This window comes from Scheffersomyces spartinae (genome assembly GCF_019049425.1).
Source record: "Scheffersomyces spartinae strain ARV_011 chromosome Unknown scaffold_10, whole genome shotgun sequence".
In the NCBI taxonomy this organism is placed as follows: domain Eukaryota; kingdom Fungi; phylum Ascomycota; class Pichiomycetes; order Serinales; family Debaryomycetaceae; genus Lizanozyma; species Lizanozyma spartinae.
Window position 1 is genome coordinate 269,012 of NW_025065057.1, and position 17,068 is coordinate 286,079.

Consider the following 17,068-nt stretch of genomic DNA (forward strand, 5'->3'; position numbering starts at 1 on the left):
TAAAGGTGTATACATACAGCCTTGATTCTAAAAACATTTCTAGATCAACAACGAAGATAATAATAAAGATAATAAGAAATAAATTTAATCGATTCTTGCTTCAGATAAAGTTAAAGGTCTAATGTTATTGGCAAATACACTAGAACCACTTTTAAACTTATTAATCTTCTTTAATTTCTCTCGAACAACCATAACTGGGACGGAAGATTTTGTCACCAAATAATTAGACAATGAACCTAACAAGACTCCCTTAATAGCAGATTGACCTTTTGAACCCACTACGACTAAAGTAGGTTTTAAATTATCTATAAATTCCAAAATCAAATGACGAGGAATTGGATGATGAATAATTTCAATAACCACATGGACTTGTAATTTAGTTAATTTCAAAAGATTTAAAGCCTGCTGCTTTGCTCTATTCAACATTTCCAATCTTTGTTTGACTCTTTGAGATTCATTAATAGCTGAAGTTTTTAGATGATGGTTGGAATCACTTTCTTCAATCACACATACAATAAACAACACTGAACCATCTACTAAAACAGTCCCAATACACCATTCCAAGGCAAATATGGATTCCGGTGAAAAATCCATACAAACTAAAAACATTTTAGGTTTAACCTTGGGGTTTATCAATTCAAAAAAATTACCTCTTGTAATAGTCTGAATTACTCTTGAATAAGTTTTATTGGAATCCAATTCTCCTTCCTTAATGGATTCATTCAACTGAGATGCAAATTCAGAATCCAATTTATCTTCAACAGCTGAAGTGTAAGGAACCATGAAATCGTTATTGGGTTCATCTTCCTTGGAACTGTCATTCTCATCATTGGAAGCAGTGGAAGATGCAGCTTGGTGGTGATGATGATGATGATTCTTTTGAGTGTCATTCTTTTCATCAAGAACTTTCTTTCTATAACTTTGATATGATTCTAACTTTTGTTTACGGGAACCAGCATCTTGATCCAGTTTAGATAAATCTAATTCTTCACCAGTTAATTTCTGTTTATCTTCTTGTAACTTGTCAAGTTGCTCCTTATCGATGGTAGTACCAATATTTTTGGCATTAGCCAAAGCTCTTTCAGATGCTGTTAAAGCTTCAAGTCTTTTAATAATAGAACCATCAGTTAAATCTTGACTTTCTAAAATCATCAGCACTTCATTAATGGTTTCATCATTTAAAGCAGAATAATTGGGTAAAATTGATCCTCCACCCTCATTGTAATGAAACTTTTCATTGTTATCATCATCACTTAAATGTTCCTCTTCAGATACTTCATCATTGTCCCATAAGATTTTGGAATCATCAATTTCATTCTCATTGTCTGCTTTAGTCTTCTTGATTCTTTCCAGAGGGTCATGATTGGTGATTGACCATTTAAGTTCTTTAGTCATATTATCATCACCTCCACTAATACTGCTACTACGACTATTGTCTCCCAGTGGAGATGCTGAACGACCCCTACTAATAGACAGTTGAAGAATAGCCAATCTTTCCGCCTCTAACCTCGACATGCGACTTGCCATATTAATGCAAAACTAACTATTGTAAGATAATCTGGAGTTCACTAACGGGTAAGTTATATTAGGCGATATTTTGTAACCTGATCTGTACCTTACTAGTACCTTGAGCTCAACGACCGTTCTGATTGGTGGATATGATCCTTGAAGCCTCACTCTAATACGTTATATATCGGTATTATATGTCCAAAAATACCAATCCGATTATGTGGTTGTCTAACAGCAGGTGTTCAATTATTAAGGAGAGTAGAGCTTCGCCTAAAGTCTCGGTCCAAATTCATTCCCTATCCTGACTTGCTATAGCCCTCTGTACTTGAGCTGTACACGACTGGGGAGGGGGGCATGGACAAGTGAAAGGCTGATTAGAGGATATCTAGATATTACGTAATCATACTAATATAAGTGTAGTTACATTCATTCCGGTTTATACAATGCGTCATTCATTGCTCTCTTCATTATCAACGTCATCGGTATCATCATCAGTATACTCAACCAATAGATTTGCTCCGCTCTTAAGTTCTTTAACCTCGCTAAGCTTCTTCTTTGATGAAGCTATCACAACTTTAGGATATGGCTGGACCACTTCGAAATTCCATGGAAATTTTGTCTGGTAATCTTCCAATGTGAATTCAGAGCCATCTTTATGAGAGGGTGGTTGAAGGTTTTCCAAAGCTAACTTTTCATGGATTTCTGCTTCTGATTCAAAGTCTCCGTCTTCAAGTAATTGTGCAATGTAAAGGTGTTTCTCAATATGAAAATAAAGCTGTGTGATTGTTAACAGCGGTGAGAATCTTGATAAAAGTCTTTTCCCATTAGGCAATTTAATAGCACATCGTATTGGAGTATCTTCATATTCTTCTTCTTCACCGAGGCAAATATGATATTTAAGGAATGAAGTTTTGAGAGATTTTAACCATTGGGAATTCTCTCTTTCAAGTTTACGTTGTCTATCACGTTCAAGAGATTGCAAATAAGCATCGTCTTGAGATTGACGGATTTGACGACTTTGCTCCATTTCTTGAGACTCAAATTTATCACTTATTAATTGTGGAGTATAAATTTCAACTTGTTTCAGGATATTTCGTATAATCTTATCAATAGTTGTTGGTAGAGCACCAGGAGTAACAAATATAGGTGCCAAATTACACTTGTAAACAATAGAAGGAATATTGTTGATATTAGCAACAAGCATGACATATGGAAGTCTTTTCACTTGATACGTTTGAGCCAATTCAAGACATTCAGGTGACCCGTTAACACTTCCAATGAAAATAGATGAATTTTCCTTACTAAAAACCGTTTGAACTCTAGAATTCAAAAGAAATTTATCAATAAACGATGTTTCCAATTCTTCCTCTGGATTCTCATCATCTGGAGTCAGAAGGATAACCAAAAGCCATTTGTACTCCTTCATAGCTTTGTCAAAAGTCTCATTAAAATGTTTATCCACAATGTGCAAATTTGTTTTAGCTAATTCCTTTATAGAGGGTGAAAGTTTGGGTATAAAATCCATTTGTAAATGATCATAATTGAACAGTTTGGGAATAATGCGATGTCTTTTCAAAGGTAAAGAAGATGAAAAGAATGGTGATAAAAAAAATTGGGCAATAGATACAAGTGCATTAATGAATCCTTGGGGTATAATTAAAAATAATAACCAAAGTGGACGTGATTTGCGAACACCACCATTTATATCATTGGATTCGGAAGGAGTACTATTAATAGTTTCAACCTCTAACAGCTTAGCATCGACATCTTCTTCTCCTTCTTTCTCTTGACTCTTTTCCAGTAATTGTTCTGCCTGTTTCCGGGAATTGTACAATGATAAGCCCAATTGCCAATGATTGGAAAGCTTGGGTGCTTTTGGAAGTTTGGGCATAAACGAATCATAGTACAACTGATGTTGTAAATTGACGGTTTGAAAAGATGGTCGACGTTGTCTTGACGTATTATCTTCAATATCATGGAAAGAAGCTCCTGAGGCAATTCCACTGGTGGATGGCAAAATCACGTCAGCATCAACTGCTGGAGAATATTCATTCACTGAAACAGAAGTATCAGAATATTCTCTGGAATCACGTACTTCATTCCTGTTGGACCCGGAAACACTTGTAAAGCCGGAATCAAAATATGTTGAAATGGCATTATTCATGTTATAGTCATGAACACGAAGCAAGTTGGAAATATCTTCATCATTATCATCGGAAGAAATATCCGTGACTGCTTTGAATTGCTCAATCAACAAGGTCGTAGAAGATTCATCCATTACTTCAAATATATATCCTTACTTTTGGAATTGCATTGAACAATTAACATAGTGATAGTAGTAGTTGTATATTTACAAGCTCACAGAGGGTAGTTAAAATTAAGTGGGGGGTCGTTTTTAGCACAATTACTAAATGGTAGCGCGATTCGCTTTGGGTATTAAAGTTCTTGTATATAAATGTGTGTAGTAATTTACGATACCCCTGTAGTCTATTCATAAAAGTCGAGTTGTAGTCTTGTATTGATTAACACTACAAGCTTCGACAACATAATTCGGATCCACATCTAGCATTCTCTGTTCCCGCTCAGCTACCCAGTCTTCAAGTTCCTTGATCGGTAACTTTCTTTGATCATTTAACAGGTCTAAAGCCTTCTTTTCTTCAAGTGTTCGCTCACGACACATTTGAGCTACGGAACCGTGTTCCGGTCAAATTGAAATACTTTGTAGGACGAATTGAGCTCGAGAACATATGAGTTCTTGAGCGTTTAAGATTGGCCTCCTAACGAGACTTCAAGGGTGATAAGATCAGAAATTTCTTTGAAATCAGGATCAAACTCATGATCATTCCATAATCTACGTCATCTTACAAAGATTTCATTAAAACACGGTAGTGGCACTCAACGACTGACTCTCGTAATCAGACCTTTGACGGGGTTCTGGACCACCAGGTGAGTCAATAGCGCCTGGGGTATTTAACTCGCCCAAACTATTATCATTAAATTGGATAGAACTCTCTTAGAGTGTTGGTGCAATGGAATAAATAATCATTGGTGTTAGGGGAGCCACTACTAATTTATTGACAACCACAACCACGACCATAGTGGGAACAAAAATAGAAATTAAAAGCTGTATTCATGATTGATAACCTTCTATCCTGTATATGATTATGTGTGGATATAATTAGAATACTCACGTGTGCGGTTTCGGGCCGAAGTGGTGGGGTTCCAGGCTGAAGAAAATTCCTTCCTCATATGATAATTGGGGGTCAGGCTCGTCCAGCTATGAACTAATAACCACCCACAAAGTATTAGTAATACAGTGAACTGTCAGTACACCATATCAATAAACATTACGTATATTTATGCAAATATATGTAAGTCAGTTCGTTAAGCGCATTACTGCTATATTAACACGTAAAGTATATATATAATCTATATGACTACGCCAGCTACATTGGATTCACTTGCTATGTGACTGTATATACTACTTTTTGAATCACGTCTCCCCCACACCCGACGCTGAATGACTCAGGTGAAATTCTTTTGCGTCGTGCCAGTCCAGGAAGATGTCGGGTGAGAGCGCTGCCTGTGAAAAGTCGGTGACGACGACGATCATACGGACTTATAAAGTTAAACCTGGTACCAAAAAAATTTTCAACAGTTTAATATTATTATCATCTAGATTATATAAAGATATTTATAGGAACTATGTTCCGTCGTTTGGCTACTTCGAAGTTGGCGAAAGCGACATACGTCGCATCTGCAGCTTTAGGTCTGACTGTAGTGTATCTTGATTTTATAAAGTCACCTAATAAACCTTTGGTTGATTACACCAATTTCCAACCATTATCAACACAAGAGAAAAATGTCGTCAAACCTCCTACAAGACAACAATTGTTACAACGGTTAAAAGATGGTCCCACGACTTTTGATACCTTAATCATCGGTGGTGGTGCTGTGGGTTCTGGTGTAGCAGTTGATGCTGTAACTAGAGGGTTATCAGTATGTCTTTTAGAAAGAGAAGATTTTGCTAGTGGAACTTCATCTAAATCAACGAAAATGGCTCATGGTGGGGTAAGATATTTGGAGAAGGCAATCTTCCAATTACTGAAGGATCAATTGGATTTGGTGATTGAAGCGTTAAATGAAAGAGCTAATATGATGCGAACCGCTCCTCATTTAGTCTCTGTCTTACCTATTTTGATTCCAGTTTATAAATGGTGGCAAATTCCTTATTTCTATGCCGGTTGTAAAATGTATGATTGGTTTGCTGGCTATCAAAATTTACGGTCCTCTACTTTATATTTGGGTGAGCATGCCAAAGCTGCTGCTCCAATGATTGAATCTTCCAATTTGAAAGCTGCATGTTTATATCATGATGGTAGTTTTAATGATGCCAGAATGAACGCTACTTTGGCTTTGACAGCTATTGAAAATGGAGCCACCGTACTTAATTATATGAATGTTGTTCAATTACTTAAACAAGATTCTAAAGTTATCGGTGTCATTGCTCAGGATAGAGAAACAGGAGAAACTTTCCAGATTAAGGCTAAATCAGTGGTCAATGCTACAGGACCATTTGCTGATCAAATTTTGGAAATGGATAAAGATCCTAAGGGGTTACCTCCATTAATTAAACAATTACCTAAAATGGTTGTGCCTTCAAGTGGTGTTCACATTGTATTACCTGAATATTATGGGCCCAAGGAAATGGGTCTTTTGGATCCAAGCACTGAAGATGGTAGAGTAATGTTCTTTTTACCATGGCAGGGGAAAGTGTTAGCTGGTACAACTGATACTCCTTTAAAGGAAGTGCCTGATTCACCAGTTGCTAAAGAAGATGAGATTAATGATATTTTGAATGAACTTCAAAAGTATATTAACTTCAAAGTTGAAAGAGAAGATGTTTTATCAGCTTGGAGTGGTGTTCGTCCTCTAGTTAAAGATCCTTCTATTGAAGAGAACAATGGGAAAACTGAAGGATTAGTAAGATCTCATTTGATCACTACTTCTCCAACTGGGTTAGTTACAATTCTGGGAGGTAAATGGACAACTTATAGAGAAATGGCTGAGGAAACCGTTAATACCATCATTTCAACCTCAAACTTGGAGCCTAAACGTCCATGCCAAACCAATTCAATCATACTTGCTGGTGGAGAGAATTATCACCCAGGGATTGATACTCAATTAATTCATGAATATCATATTCCTGCCAAATTAGCTACTCATTGGGCTAATAATTATGGAACTCGTTCAGTAATACTTGCTAAATTATATATCAGCGATCCACTGAATCGTCTTCCAATTGAATTAGCTGGTAAAATTGAACATCCAAAGGAATTATTAGGTGAATCATTCATGGAAACTGAACCTTTCACAGTTGCAGAATTGAAATATGCCATGAATTATGAGTATGCTCGTACCCCAGTGGATTTCCTTGCAAGAAGAACGCGATTGGCATTTTTGAATGCCAAAGAAGCCTACGTTTCCATTGATGCCGTGGTGAACATCATGGGCCGTGAACTCGGATGGAATAGAAAGACAGCCGAACAAATGAAACAAGATGCTGAAGACTACATTGGGAAAATGGGTATCCGGCCTCAATAATGATAACCTTTTAATGTCCTTTAGATATATATACACCGTTTATTCCTTGATAGATGTTTGATATAAATTATATTCTGAATAAATAAATACTTAAGATATTTCAAGATGATTCAATTCATCATCTAATTTCAGTTGACGGGCTTTCCGAATCTTCTCTGTACGTTTCTTTTCACTAACATTGTGCACATCGTTTGTAAAGTAAACGTCGTCATCAATGTCTCCATCACCAGTTCCTTGGCCTTTACCATATTTCAATTGATATTCCGAAGGTGGTTCTCTTAAAATATCTCTAATAGTATCATTGGCCACAAGTTGAGCATGGACTCCAAAACTAAAACACCATTTCAAATGAATTAATCGTAAGTATAAAAACCAACTATTAATTGATAAAGATCTGGTACGAGATAACTTGATATGAGTGGATTGACTTAATAAATCCAATCCTTGTTGAGATTTCTTGTATATTTCAATTCTTTTCTCTTTCGTGGTATAATTCTCCAATGTATTAAGAATATCTCTGAATATCGATACAACATTCTTTTTATCCTTTTTACCAACTTTTTTGGTTGACAAATTCCCCAATCTCTTAACAATTTGAAATAAGCTTTCTTGTTCATAATATGGAGCATTATAATTATAATCTTGGTCATTTTCATCTTCATCTTCACCATAAGTATAAATCTCATAAATCAATGCAATAACTCTTCCTGCAGCTTTAGAAATATCCACATTCACTTCGTTATCCAAAAATTCCACCAATTTACCAATAATTTCATCACTACTAATAAACTCATTTAAATAATCACCGCGAGTCATTAATGTTAATAAACATCCAACTCCATGGATTGCACTAATTGCAACATTTGCTTCTTGACTGGCTCTTGAAGTAGCTTCTCCAATAATTGCTGCATCACCTTCTTTATCAGTAATAAAAGTATTATGATCTGTTTCTCCCTTATCAACTTGTTTTGATAAAGTTATGGAACTTTGAACATAACCATCTGCGACATCATGAAGTAACCATTTAATCCGATCATCAATCCCATAAGCTCCAGACCCATTATTTAAAACTAATAAAAGTCCAACTAACCCAGTTATTAAATTACTCTTATTGTCCAAGGTGACATTTTGATTTGGTGGATCATAGACCAATTTAGCTATATGAGTTTGAAATTCACCACTTGCCAATCCACTAAATTCTTCAATATCACTGGCTAAAAGAGCAATCACACATCTATATAAAAGAGAAAACTCAGAACTTGACCGATAATCGCCACTTAAAAACACTTTGATAAGCGCTTGTATTTTCTCTTCATCGACATAATCATTGGTTCCTGAACTTTCTTCATTATGAATCACTAAAGGCTTGGATACGATCAACTTATATAATTGAGCTAATAACATTTCTCTACTTTGAGAACTAACTTCTGTTCTAGAAGCAAATGTTAATGAATGAATAATTTCATTGATACTATTAGTGGAAGATATCCTTATTTTATTGGCCTTTTCATGAGCAATGGATGAACCGGTCGTATTGGAAGCGGCTCCTACTGATAATAACGAAGACCCTTGAGCTCCGGCTTCCGGGCCACCCTCAGATTCTTCTTGCTGTTCTAGTTGATAATTTTCCAACTTCTGAGCAAGCAACTCTTCTAATACATGAAAATTGACATCTAAACTTCCATTCTCTTCACCATCAACCATTGGAGTTCTGACTCGGGATGATGACCGAGTAGATGACCCGGATCTTATATCTCGTATGGCACGACTTGCATACATTGTAACTGAGTAAAGAAGAAGAAGAATGTGACGAATAGAATAATTTTAGCGGCCAAATTAATCACTCCAACTTTTTCTATTTAAATGCAGAACCTGGGGGGTTGCTAGCGTTTCCAAGGGTCGTGCTGTGCGCAATAAGCTTTTTACGGGCATTCTGAAGTCCAGAATAGTTGAGCTTAACGGGAGGGTGTCAATTAAAACTAGTCAGCTTAACTGCTAAAAAAGTCTTTCAATTCTTAGTCACTTGTGTATTCAGATTATGTATTTTCAACACTTGAGAACTTTTGTCGTTTCTAAGTGCATTGCTAAAGATGGGTCGAATTCCTCTGAATTTATACCTTGTTTTAACCTTGGCCATTTCCTCGTTTCTTACTTCTAATTTCCCCTGTATTACCAGCACACATTGTTAATAACTAACACATGTTTCATGAGCGACTTCCTTCTTCTTAAATTGGCCGATATTATGACTATAAGTCCCTATCTAGAGACTTGGCTTGTGGTCTCACAGTCACGTGACAACACCACCACTGTTCCGTGTGATGATGCATCAACACATGGGGAAAAACTTTGTGCTTAGTCCAGATGTTAAGGAAGTTGTCCGAAAAAGGGAAAGGAATCAAGCTATTGATAAAGAGGCTTAACCTGATAAAATAAATAATAGAGTATATAAGAGAACCTTCGATTACATGTTAATAATAAACTGGATGTGTAGATTCACATTAACTCTTTAGTGACATACTACCAAGCAACCCCTGATTTCATGCAGTAACTTAATTAGCCACGCACGACTTTAAAGAAATATACCAGACACTTGTTTTATGCAGAGCTATCAAAGTTATATATACACATATATAATAATTCACCATGACCTATAAAAAGTCCATATCTATATAGGGCTTAAACTAAATAAAGGAGCCATCCAAACACATCAAATACTAGTGAGGTCTGACCACTCCAGCCGTGATTTAATAAATAAGGGTAGCGGCAGAAAACCGTTTCCAGCCATCGACAAGAATCCAGGTACTCTCGGTGCAATCACATTAGCAACGTCTCTGGGGAAATAAAGAAGCAATGACATCAAAATACAGAAACCTGATATAATAAGATTTGGTATTATAAATATCGGGTCCCCATTGCTAGTTTCAGTGGAAGAACTTTTTATACGTATGTCTTCAAGGTGGAGAGTTTCAGTCAGAGTTTCAGTTACAGGAATTTATATAAGGTTGTCTTCATCACAGAAAGATGTCATGGGAGCTGATCGTATTGTAAGTTATTATGGTGATGTCCTCTGGTTTTTAACTGGATGAATTAAATTATCCCAACATTTATATATGTACCTTCGTGGTTCAAAACAGACAAAGAACTGATTACTTATACAAATAGATGTAAATAGCAGACGCAGAAAAAGCGTTATATCAAGCATAACATCTATATGCTGAGGTTCAGATGCATATACCTAGGGTAACCTAAAGTCTTGAATAATTCGACATCGCACAAGGTAAGTACATTAATAAACACTCCTAGGAGAAAGTTACCTTACTAAAGTTGCAACCATTCCTAAGAATAATTCTGCAGTATTACATTTAATAGCTATTTTATTCTACATTCTAAAACAAGGTCATATTGAAACTTACTCTGTATCATGCATATAATTATTAGCTTTTGCATATGTAACAGTTCCAACTAAATTTCAGACAACCTAGGATCTAGAATTTACTGTGTAGATGAACGTATAAGAAGATAACGTGAACCAAAGAAAATACTAGCAAAGGTGTGTGACCATCTTGGGCTTGACTTTATATGGAAAAGGCCCTCTGGTAGAAACCCAATCGTAACCAAAGACAAAATTACCAGAAGAATAGGTGCAACAATTTCTGCCTCTTTTGGAATCCATATTGCCAAGTACCCAAACAAAATAAGCAAATCTGATACAAATAACCCTGTTGTTAGATATACCCTTCCAGGATAGTACTCGCCACCATACTTGGCATTTTCAGAAACAGTTTTTGGTGGCACTTTGCTATCCTTAAAACCCTTTTTAAGTATTGTTGACTATCATGTTATCAAGGGGAATTAAGACATCTACGTTTCTGATTAAATCTTCAGCAGATCAAAAACTTTAAATAAGGAGCTAGCAGTATAAATTAAGTACACCAGCAGAAGTAAATAGTTATATAAACTAGGTAGAAAGTATTTCATGCAGCATAACATCTATATGCACATAGGATCACATTAATATACATGGGGTAGCTGAAGACTTGGATAGTTTAATGTCGCACAAAGTATAGTCATTTAGCCTCATTATTGTACAGAGATACCTTACTAAAGTGATTAATATCTCTTGCATTAATAGTCCGTGGCCAACGACAATGTGCTGATTATGAACAGACTCACAACGATCTTGGATATGAGACACAGGGGACATTTGACGTTGCGGTGGTCAAGTGTATCCAATCTTTCCCACAACCCTACCTTGAGTGAACTTGAGCTTGTGTTATTGAAAGGTCAATGCTGGGACAAATATGTAACCGACAGGTTGTATACAAAGATGACAAAAATAATGATTTCTATGTTCATTATTGATCTGTAGTACCAGCCCCTGTAGTAGTTGTAGAAGTATTTTTTGTTGTGGAAGTTGCTTCAGGTGTACCTGTTGCTTCATTGTTAAAAATCTCAGTTGATTCATGTTCGTGATCTTCGACATCTTGTTCTTGTTTAACATGATCTGGCTCTGCAGCATCTTGCTCGTTTTTATCAATGGAAGTTTCCACTGGTTTGTGGTCAATTTCATGGTCGTGCTCAATTTCATGGTCATGTTCAGTCTCATGGTCAACTTCAGATTCTTGTTCAATTTTAACTGGAGGTTCATCAGCCTTTGGTTTCATCTTACGCTTGACCTTCTTTGTTGGAGGATCTTCAGGTACAATATTCTTCTTTTTATTATAAGCTTCCATTTCTGCATTGTATCTAAGTCTATCCTTTTCATACAACTTATAAAAGGGAGCCTTATCTTCCATAGATAGTGTTCCCCATTCATCAAGTAATGCTCTACCCAAATCACCTTTATTAACTGGACCCTTTTCCTCCAACTTGGCTCTAATCCTCTCCCTATCCAGATCGCAAAAGAGCAAATAAACATTGGTGGGTTTTTTGGGTAAATCAGGATCTCTAACTTTAGGTGTTTTAACTGTGAATGTTGTAACCCCATAATACCCTTCACTATCCTTCAATTTAACTCCCTTCATCCCCTTCTTAACTGACCCCTTGGTAACTCCATTTCTGCTCAACTTAGGCACTTGTGTAGTCAATGAATCGGTCAATAACGTGGGTGTAGGAGGAACAGGTATATCTTCATTCATTAACAGCAACTCCTCATCATCTTCAGGGAATTCCAATGCTCGTTGCTCCAATCTTTCAATCAAAATCGCATGTTCAAGCCTTAAACGACGAATATTCGATTTGGTTCTATAAATTGCAAGCGATGCTATTTCATTACTCTGTTCAATTTCACTTATTCTTCGCTTCAAATCCTTACACTTTTGCTTAAACCTCTCCTCTACAATTATGGTTAGTACACAGCTTCTTATTGGTTGCATAATCTTTTCTTCACTTACCTTCGCTCTCAGGAATCGTGTCCTTGAAGGCAATAGCCTTGGTACTTTGTTTCGACATTATTATGACAAAAGCTGCCAACTGTGAATCGCTATATTGGGTTCATAGTTGAGTAATTTTTTGAATGTACATTTCTTGCGCTACCACCAAAATTCTGTCACCTTTTAAAGCGTCAAGGTACGCCAGTGGTTGATAATCCCTTCCATAATAATCTGCTACAATAATCTACTAATATCTTAAACCATTCAATCAACACTATACACTTATAAATTGCTATCCATTAACAACACCATCGATAAAATAAAAAAGATAAAAAACCAAATCATATCATAATCATTGTGATCCTGGATGAGAAATAACAGGAGATAAAATCTCATATTCTTCAAGATCTGATTCTCCTTCATCACTGCTCATCATATCATAATCATCCATATTCTCACTCTCATTCTCATTCTCATTCTCATTATCGCTCTCTTTGGGCGTATCCTCTGATTCAACTTCATTATGAGCATCCACAAATGGCGTGGAGGATGAAGTCGAGTCCTTAAGTAAGGTGGGTAAAATAACTGCATGAACAGATTCAACAAAGTTCTTTTCATCCTTAAGTAAATCTTCAGCTTCAGATGGTGAATCAGTTTCATTGCCTGTTAATTGAGCTTCAGTTTCAGATTCATATTTGGGAAGTACCACGCTTACTTCTTGTGAAATATTCATCTCCACATCTTTGTTCTCGACTTTGGGTTCAATCTCCATATTTTTGACAATAAAACCTTCCTCAGGTTCAACTTGGATCCAAGACAAAGCAGATTGACGTGCAAAATTCCAATTGAATGATTGTGTTCCAGTAGCAACGTACAATGAAAACTTGTCGTAATCTTCAATACCAAAGTCAATATTTAACTTGCGAGTACTTCCAGGATAAATTGGGGGAAAATCGTTGATAGTCTTGTTATAAACTTGAACTCCCACATTGGAATAAATTTCAACTGATAAATCACCTCCATTCAACACACTTGGTCCCTTGTTATGAAGAGAGATTCTCGATAACAGAGGGGAAATCCTTTCAAAACTTGATTCAACATTAACATACAATTCAGGAGAACTAGTTGCTGATTTTTCTTGAATCTTGCTTGGAGGTTCTTCAATAGACTCCTCAACCACAGGAATCGAAACTGCAACTGGTCGATCCTTTTCACGAGGAATTGATTCAATAAAGCTTTGTAGAACAGCAAACTTTGTATCTTCATTGACATCTCCATCAACATCAAGCAGATTCAATAAATCATCATATCTCTTAGCCTTTTCAACAAGAGCATCAAACTTGATAATATTTTTTGGCCAGTCCTCATTATCAAAGAACTTTTTAATAATGTTCTTGTTCTCAGTAGTAGTATTGACAAAGACTTCCTTTGTATCCAAACTAGAATCAAAAGGTACTTGAGAAGCCTTGCAATAAGAAGAAGCAAAAGGACAAACATTTGGTCTGCTAGGCAGATGATCAATGTCCACATTTCTGCTATTTGATATCTTTACCATAGTGTGTTCTAGTTTATGATATCCCATTTTATGATTTGGAATATTATCTCTATTCAGAACACAATCTCCACACATATCAAAGTCTGGACATTCCAAGCATTTGAACCTTTCACCAACAATAAAAGGTTTGCTTTCACATGCACATGTATCACAAGATATATATGGATGAACTTGCTTTGACTTTTCATCTAAGGAAAAAGCTAATGTTTTCCTTGTCATGTTATGAGATGATTTATGAGTAGAGTTTTTCAATTCATCTTGTTTCTTGTAGCAATTACCACATAAATCAAAATCAGGACACTCTTCACAATGATAGATTGTTCCGTACATGGGAATAAATCTTCTGATACAGCAGCCATCACAACTGACGGTAGGAGCAACCAGAGAAGGTTCTGAGTGAGTTGCTTCAGAATGAATGTCAGAGGTTACTTGTGATGGCTTAACAGGAGCAGGAGCGAGACCTGATGCTGATATTGGTGCTGATGCAGGCTTTGGCACATCATTATTCATACCACTTGGATCCAATTCTGATTGTAAGGCGGAAATAAAATCAGAGCAAACGTGCAAAAGTTTCTTATTATAATCATTCAAAACATCCTTCATCTTGGACAATCCCTTCTCATCAATCAGCCATTTGAAATCCAACAGTTTATCAACTACAATAAGCTTACATGTATTTTTCACTCTTAAGCTTCTCATCATAGCTAAAAAGTCTTCTTGGTGTTCCAATAAAACATATCTCTTCTTCTTCTTCGATCTTCTGTAGATATCAACGTCTTCCAACTTTTCACTTAAATAAACCCCTTCATTACGAAGCATCTTGATCAATGATTCCTTATCGGTGATTTCCTGCTTCATCAGCCTGAGACAAGTTTCAATCTCCTTCTCCACCCCCTTGACTTGTTTGTTCTTGGTATGGTTAACCGAGACGATAACCTTACGACTGCTCATGATGGAAATACTAGAATTTATCCGCGGTGGCTAATAGCAGTTAGTAGTAACAGTAGTAATAGTAATAGTAATGGTGATAGTAGTAAAGGTCTTGTGAAGAAAGGAGTGTGTCATGGCATTTATATAGATAAGGGGCAAATGACCAGAGGGCAAAAACCCGGGGATGGTGAATGCACGCCCTAGGATTTCGTACAGTTTCCAAGTAAGGTTAGGCAACTGACAATAAGAACTCACTTTATACTGTGATAATAGTAAGAGTTATAGTGTTGACTGCACTACTAAGAATAATCAGAAAGCATTGCAATTATATTTCAGTGGGTTGCTATCAATCACTAGCAATTATAGATAAATACAGTGAATTTATCCACACTACATTGAGGTAGTAAGCAGGTTCATTAGTATCATATAATATACACACTTTTTAACCATATTATGTAATTGTTCTGCCATAATAAGAGTACTATTGAGGTTCTGTGTTGTGCTGCTAAGTAACTTTGATTTATCAGCCACACAACGGGACGCATTATCATAATTTGCCATTCTGTTTATCTCTCACGTGATACACCAGTAGTATATACAACTGAATCAACCAAAGACGTATGCTGGCAGCTGAGCCCTTGCTTATATTGATCCGAGTATGACTAAAGTTAAAAAGTACCCTGCTGCTGTTGTTTTTGACTTGGACTATACAGTGTGGCCCCGATATGCAGATTGGAATGTTCAACCTCCTTTGAAGGCAGTAGGTAAGAATAGCATCAAAGACAGATCTGGCTCTGTATTTCTGGTATTTGATGATGTTCCTGCTATCTTTAAAGAGTTGAAAAGTGCAGGTATACCCATGATTGCAGCTAGTAAAACCGCTGCTCCTCATATCGCCTCAAAGATGTTAACTCTATTACATATCGATGGGGTGCCTTTAATTGATTTTTTCGATAATATTCAATGGGGAACACATACTAAGAAACTTCATATATCAAGAGCAGCCAAAGCATTAGGGTTAGAGAAAGAATTGAATAATGGTCATTTTGTTCTATTCGATGATGAATACCACTCTAATATAGATGTCACAGAGATTGGATGTTATTTTGCTCATGTTGACGATTCAGATTATGGATTATCACAGGCGCTTTTTGATAGAGAATTAAGAAATTGGGCTTTACAATTATAATCGATTTTTTACTAGAATAACTATTAGATAAGTATAAAGCATAAAAATGCAACATAATATAATACTATTATTATATTGTAGTATTCATGAAAGTTATCATGACTACCTGTAGTATTCTTGATGATCTGCTAAATGTTGGTTATGGAAGTCTTGGAATGTTTGAGAGCGTTCTCTGATATCGTTTGAGGAAAAGCGCACCTCTAAACCTGTGCTATAAATAACAAAATAACTGCACTAAATCTACAAGTAAGTATAAATTCAATTAAGAATTTGTAAATTCTAGCTTCCTTTTTTAGAAGCCAAGAATCTACATCAATATTTGGGACTTCATCGAACCCATTGCTGCAAAAGATTTACATTACAACGTCTTTATTGTCTTCCCTTCAATTCAGCTTTTGACGTTTAAGGGCGATTTCTTTGCAGCAAGTACAAGGGATTTTCGGAATGTAAATAGAGCATTAACTACAACAATAAAGGGAGCTACAAGCTTGCAATGGTTCATTAACTTCAAAATGGTAAGCAGAAACTTACCAAGGCTTGATTTAACAGTTACAACGGCTGAGTTACCCATAAATTTGATTCTGTGGTACCCAATAAAGTCAATGCCTTTTATAAAATTATACCCTTGTTATCGTATTTCTAACTTTTATTTTAATAGCTTTCAGTGGAAAGTATATAACCACCCCATCTTAAAGAAACTTTAAGTTTGTAACTTTATAAACCTCTCAGAAGCAAATCAGAAGCAAAGAGACATGGGCAATGGACTTCGCCTAATGAACGCAAACGACTTGAACTGGACATAGTTTACAATAAAGGAAGTATTTGTATTTAATGACTTACTCTATGCATATCTTCTTCTACGAGTTTGACATCTGCATATCTGCCGCACACATGTATGTCTCTATCTTT

The 17,068-nt window shown here is 36.1% G+C and overlaps 7 protein-coding genes across 7 annotated transcripts; 2 read left to right on the plus strand and 5 right to left on the minus strand.

The window, feature by feature from the left end:
• Positions 1–84: 84 nt before the first annotated feature.
• On the minus strand, positions 85–1,527 carry KQ657_000442 (Imp2'p; the record flags this gene model as incomplete). The annotated part of the gene is made up of 1 exon (XM_043191287.1): positions 85–1,527. The coding sequence occupies one exon, from the start codon at positions 1,525–1,527 to the stop codon at positions 85–87; it is 1,443 nt and encodes a 480-aa protein (XP_043049299.1).
• Positions 1,528–1,957: 430 nt separating this feature from the next.
• Positions 1,958–3,787, minus strand: KQ657_000443 (uncharacterized protein; the record flags this gene model as incomplete). Its single annotated transcript, XM_043191288.1, has 1 exon — positions 1,958–3,787. The coding sequence occupies one exon, from the start codon at positions 3,785–3,787 to the stop codon at positions 1,958–1,960; it is 1,830 nt and encodes a 609-aa protein (XP_043049300.1).
• A 1,427-nt stretch (positions 3,788–5,214) lies between these two features.
• GUT2 (glycerol-3-phosphate dehydrogenase) lies at positions 5,215–7,113 on the plus strand (the record flags this gene model as incomplete). The annotated part of the gene is made up of 1 exon (XM_043191289.1): positions 5,215–7,113. One exon carries the CDS (start codon positions 5,215–5,217, stop codon positions 7,111–7,113), a length of 1,899 nt encoding a protein of 632 aa, XP_043049301.1.
• Positions 7,114–7,203: 90 nt separating this feature from the next.
• Positions 7,204–8,892, minus strand: KQ657_000445 (uncharacterized protein; the record flags this gene model as incomplete). Its single annotated transcript, XM_043191290.1, has 1 exon — positions 7,204–8,892. The coding sequence occupies one exon, from the start codon at positions 8,890–8,892 to the stop codon at positions 7,204–7,206; it is 1,689 nt and encodes a 562-aa protein (XP_043049302.1).
• A 2,576-nt stretch (positions 8,893–11,468) lies between these two features.
• On the minus strand, positions 11,469–12,564 carry NHP10 (uncharacterized protein; the record flags this gene model as incomplete). The annotated part of the gene is made up of 3 exons (XM_043191291.1): positions 11,469–11,491; positions 11,543–12,448; positions 12,507–12,564. The coding sequence occupies 3 exons, from the start codon at positions 12,562–12,564 to the stop codon at positions 11,469–11,471; spliced, it is 987 nt and encodes a 328-aa protein (XP_043049303.1).
• Positions 12,565–12,837: 273 nt separating this feature from the next.
• KQ657_000447 (uncharacterized protein) lies at positions 12,838–14,991 on the minus strand (the record flags this gene model as incomplete). The annotated part of the gene is made up of 1 exon (XM_043191292.1): positions 12,838–14,991. The coding sequence occupies one exon, from the start codon at positions 14,989–14,991 to the stop codon at positions 12,838–12,840; it is 2,154 nt and encodes a 717-aa protein (XP_043049304.1).
• A 637-nt stretch (positions 14,992–15,628) lies between these two features.
• KQ657_000448 (Mg-dependent acid phosphatase) lies at positions 15,629–16,159 on the plus strand (the record flags this gene model as incomplete). Its single annotated transcript, XM_043191293.1, has 1 exon — positions 15,629–16,159. One exon carries the CDS (start codon positions 15,629–15,631, stop codon positions 16,157–16,159), a length of 531 nt encoding a protein of 176 aa, XP_043049305.1.
• Between the last annotated feature and the right edge of the window lie 909 nt (positions 16,160–17,068).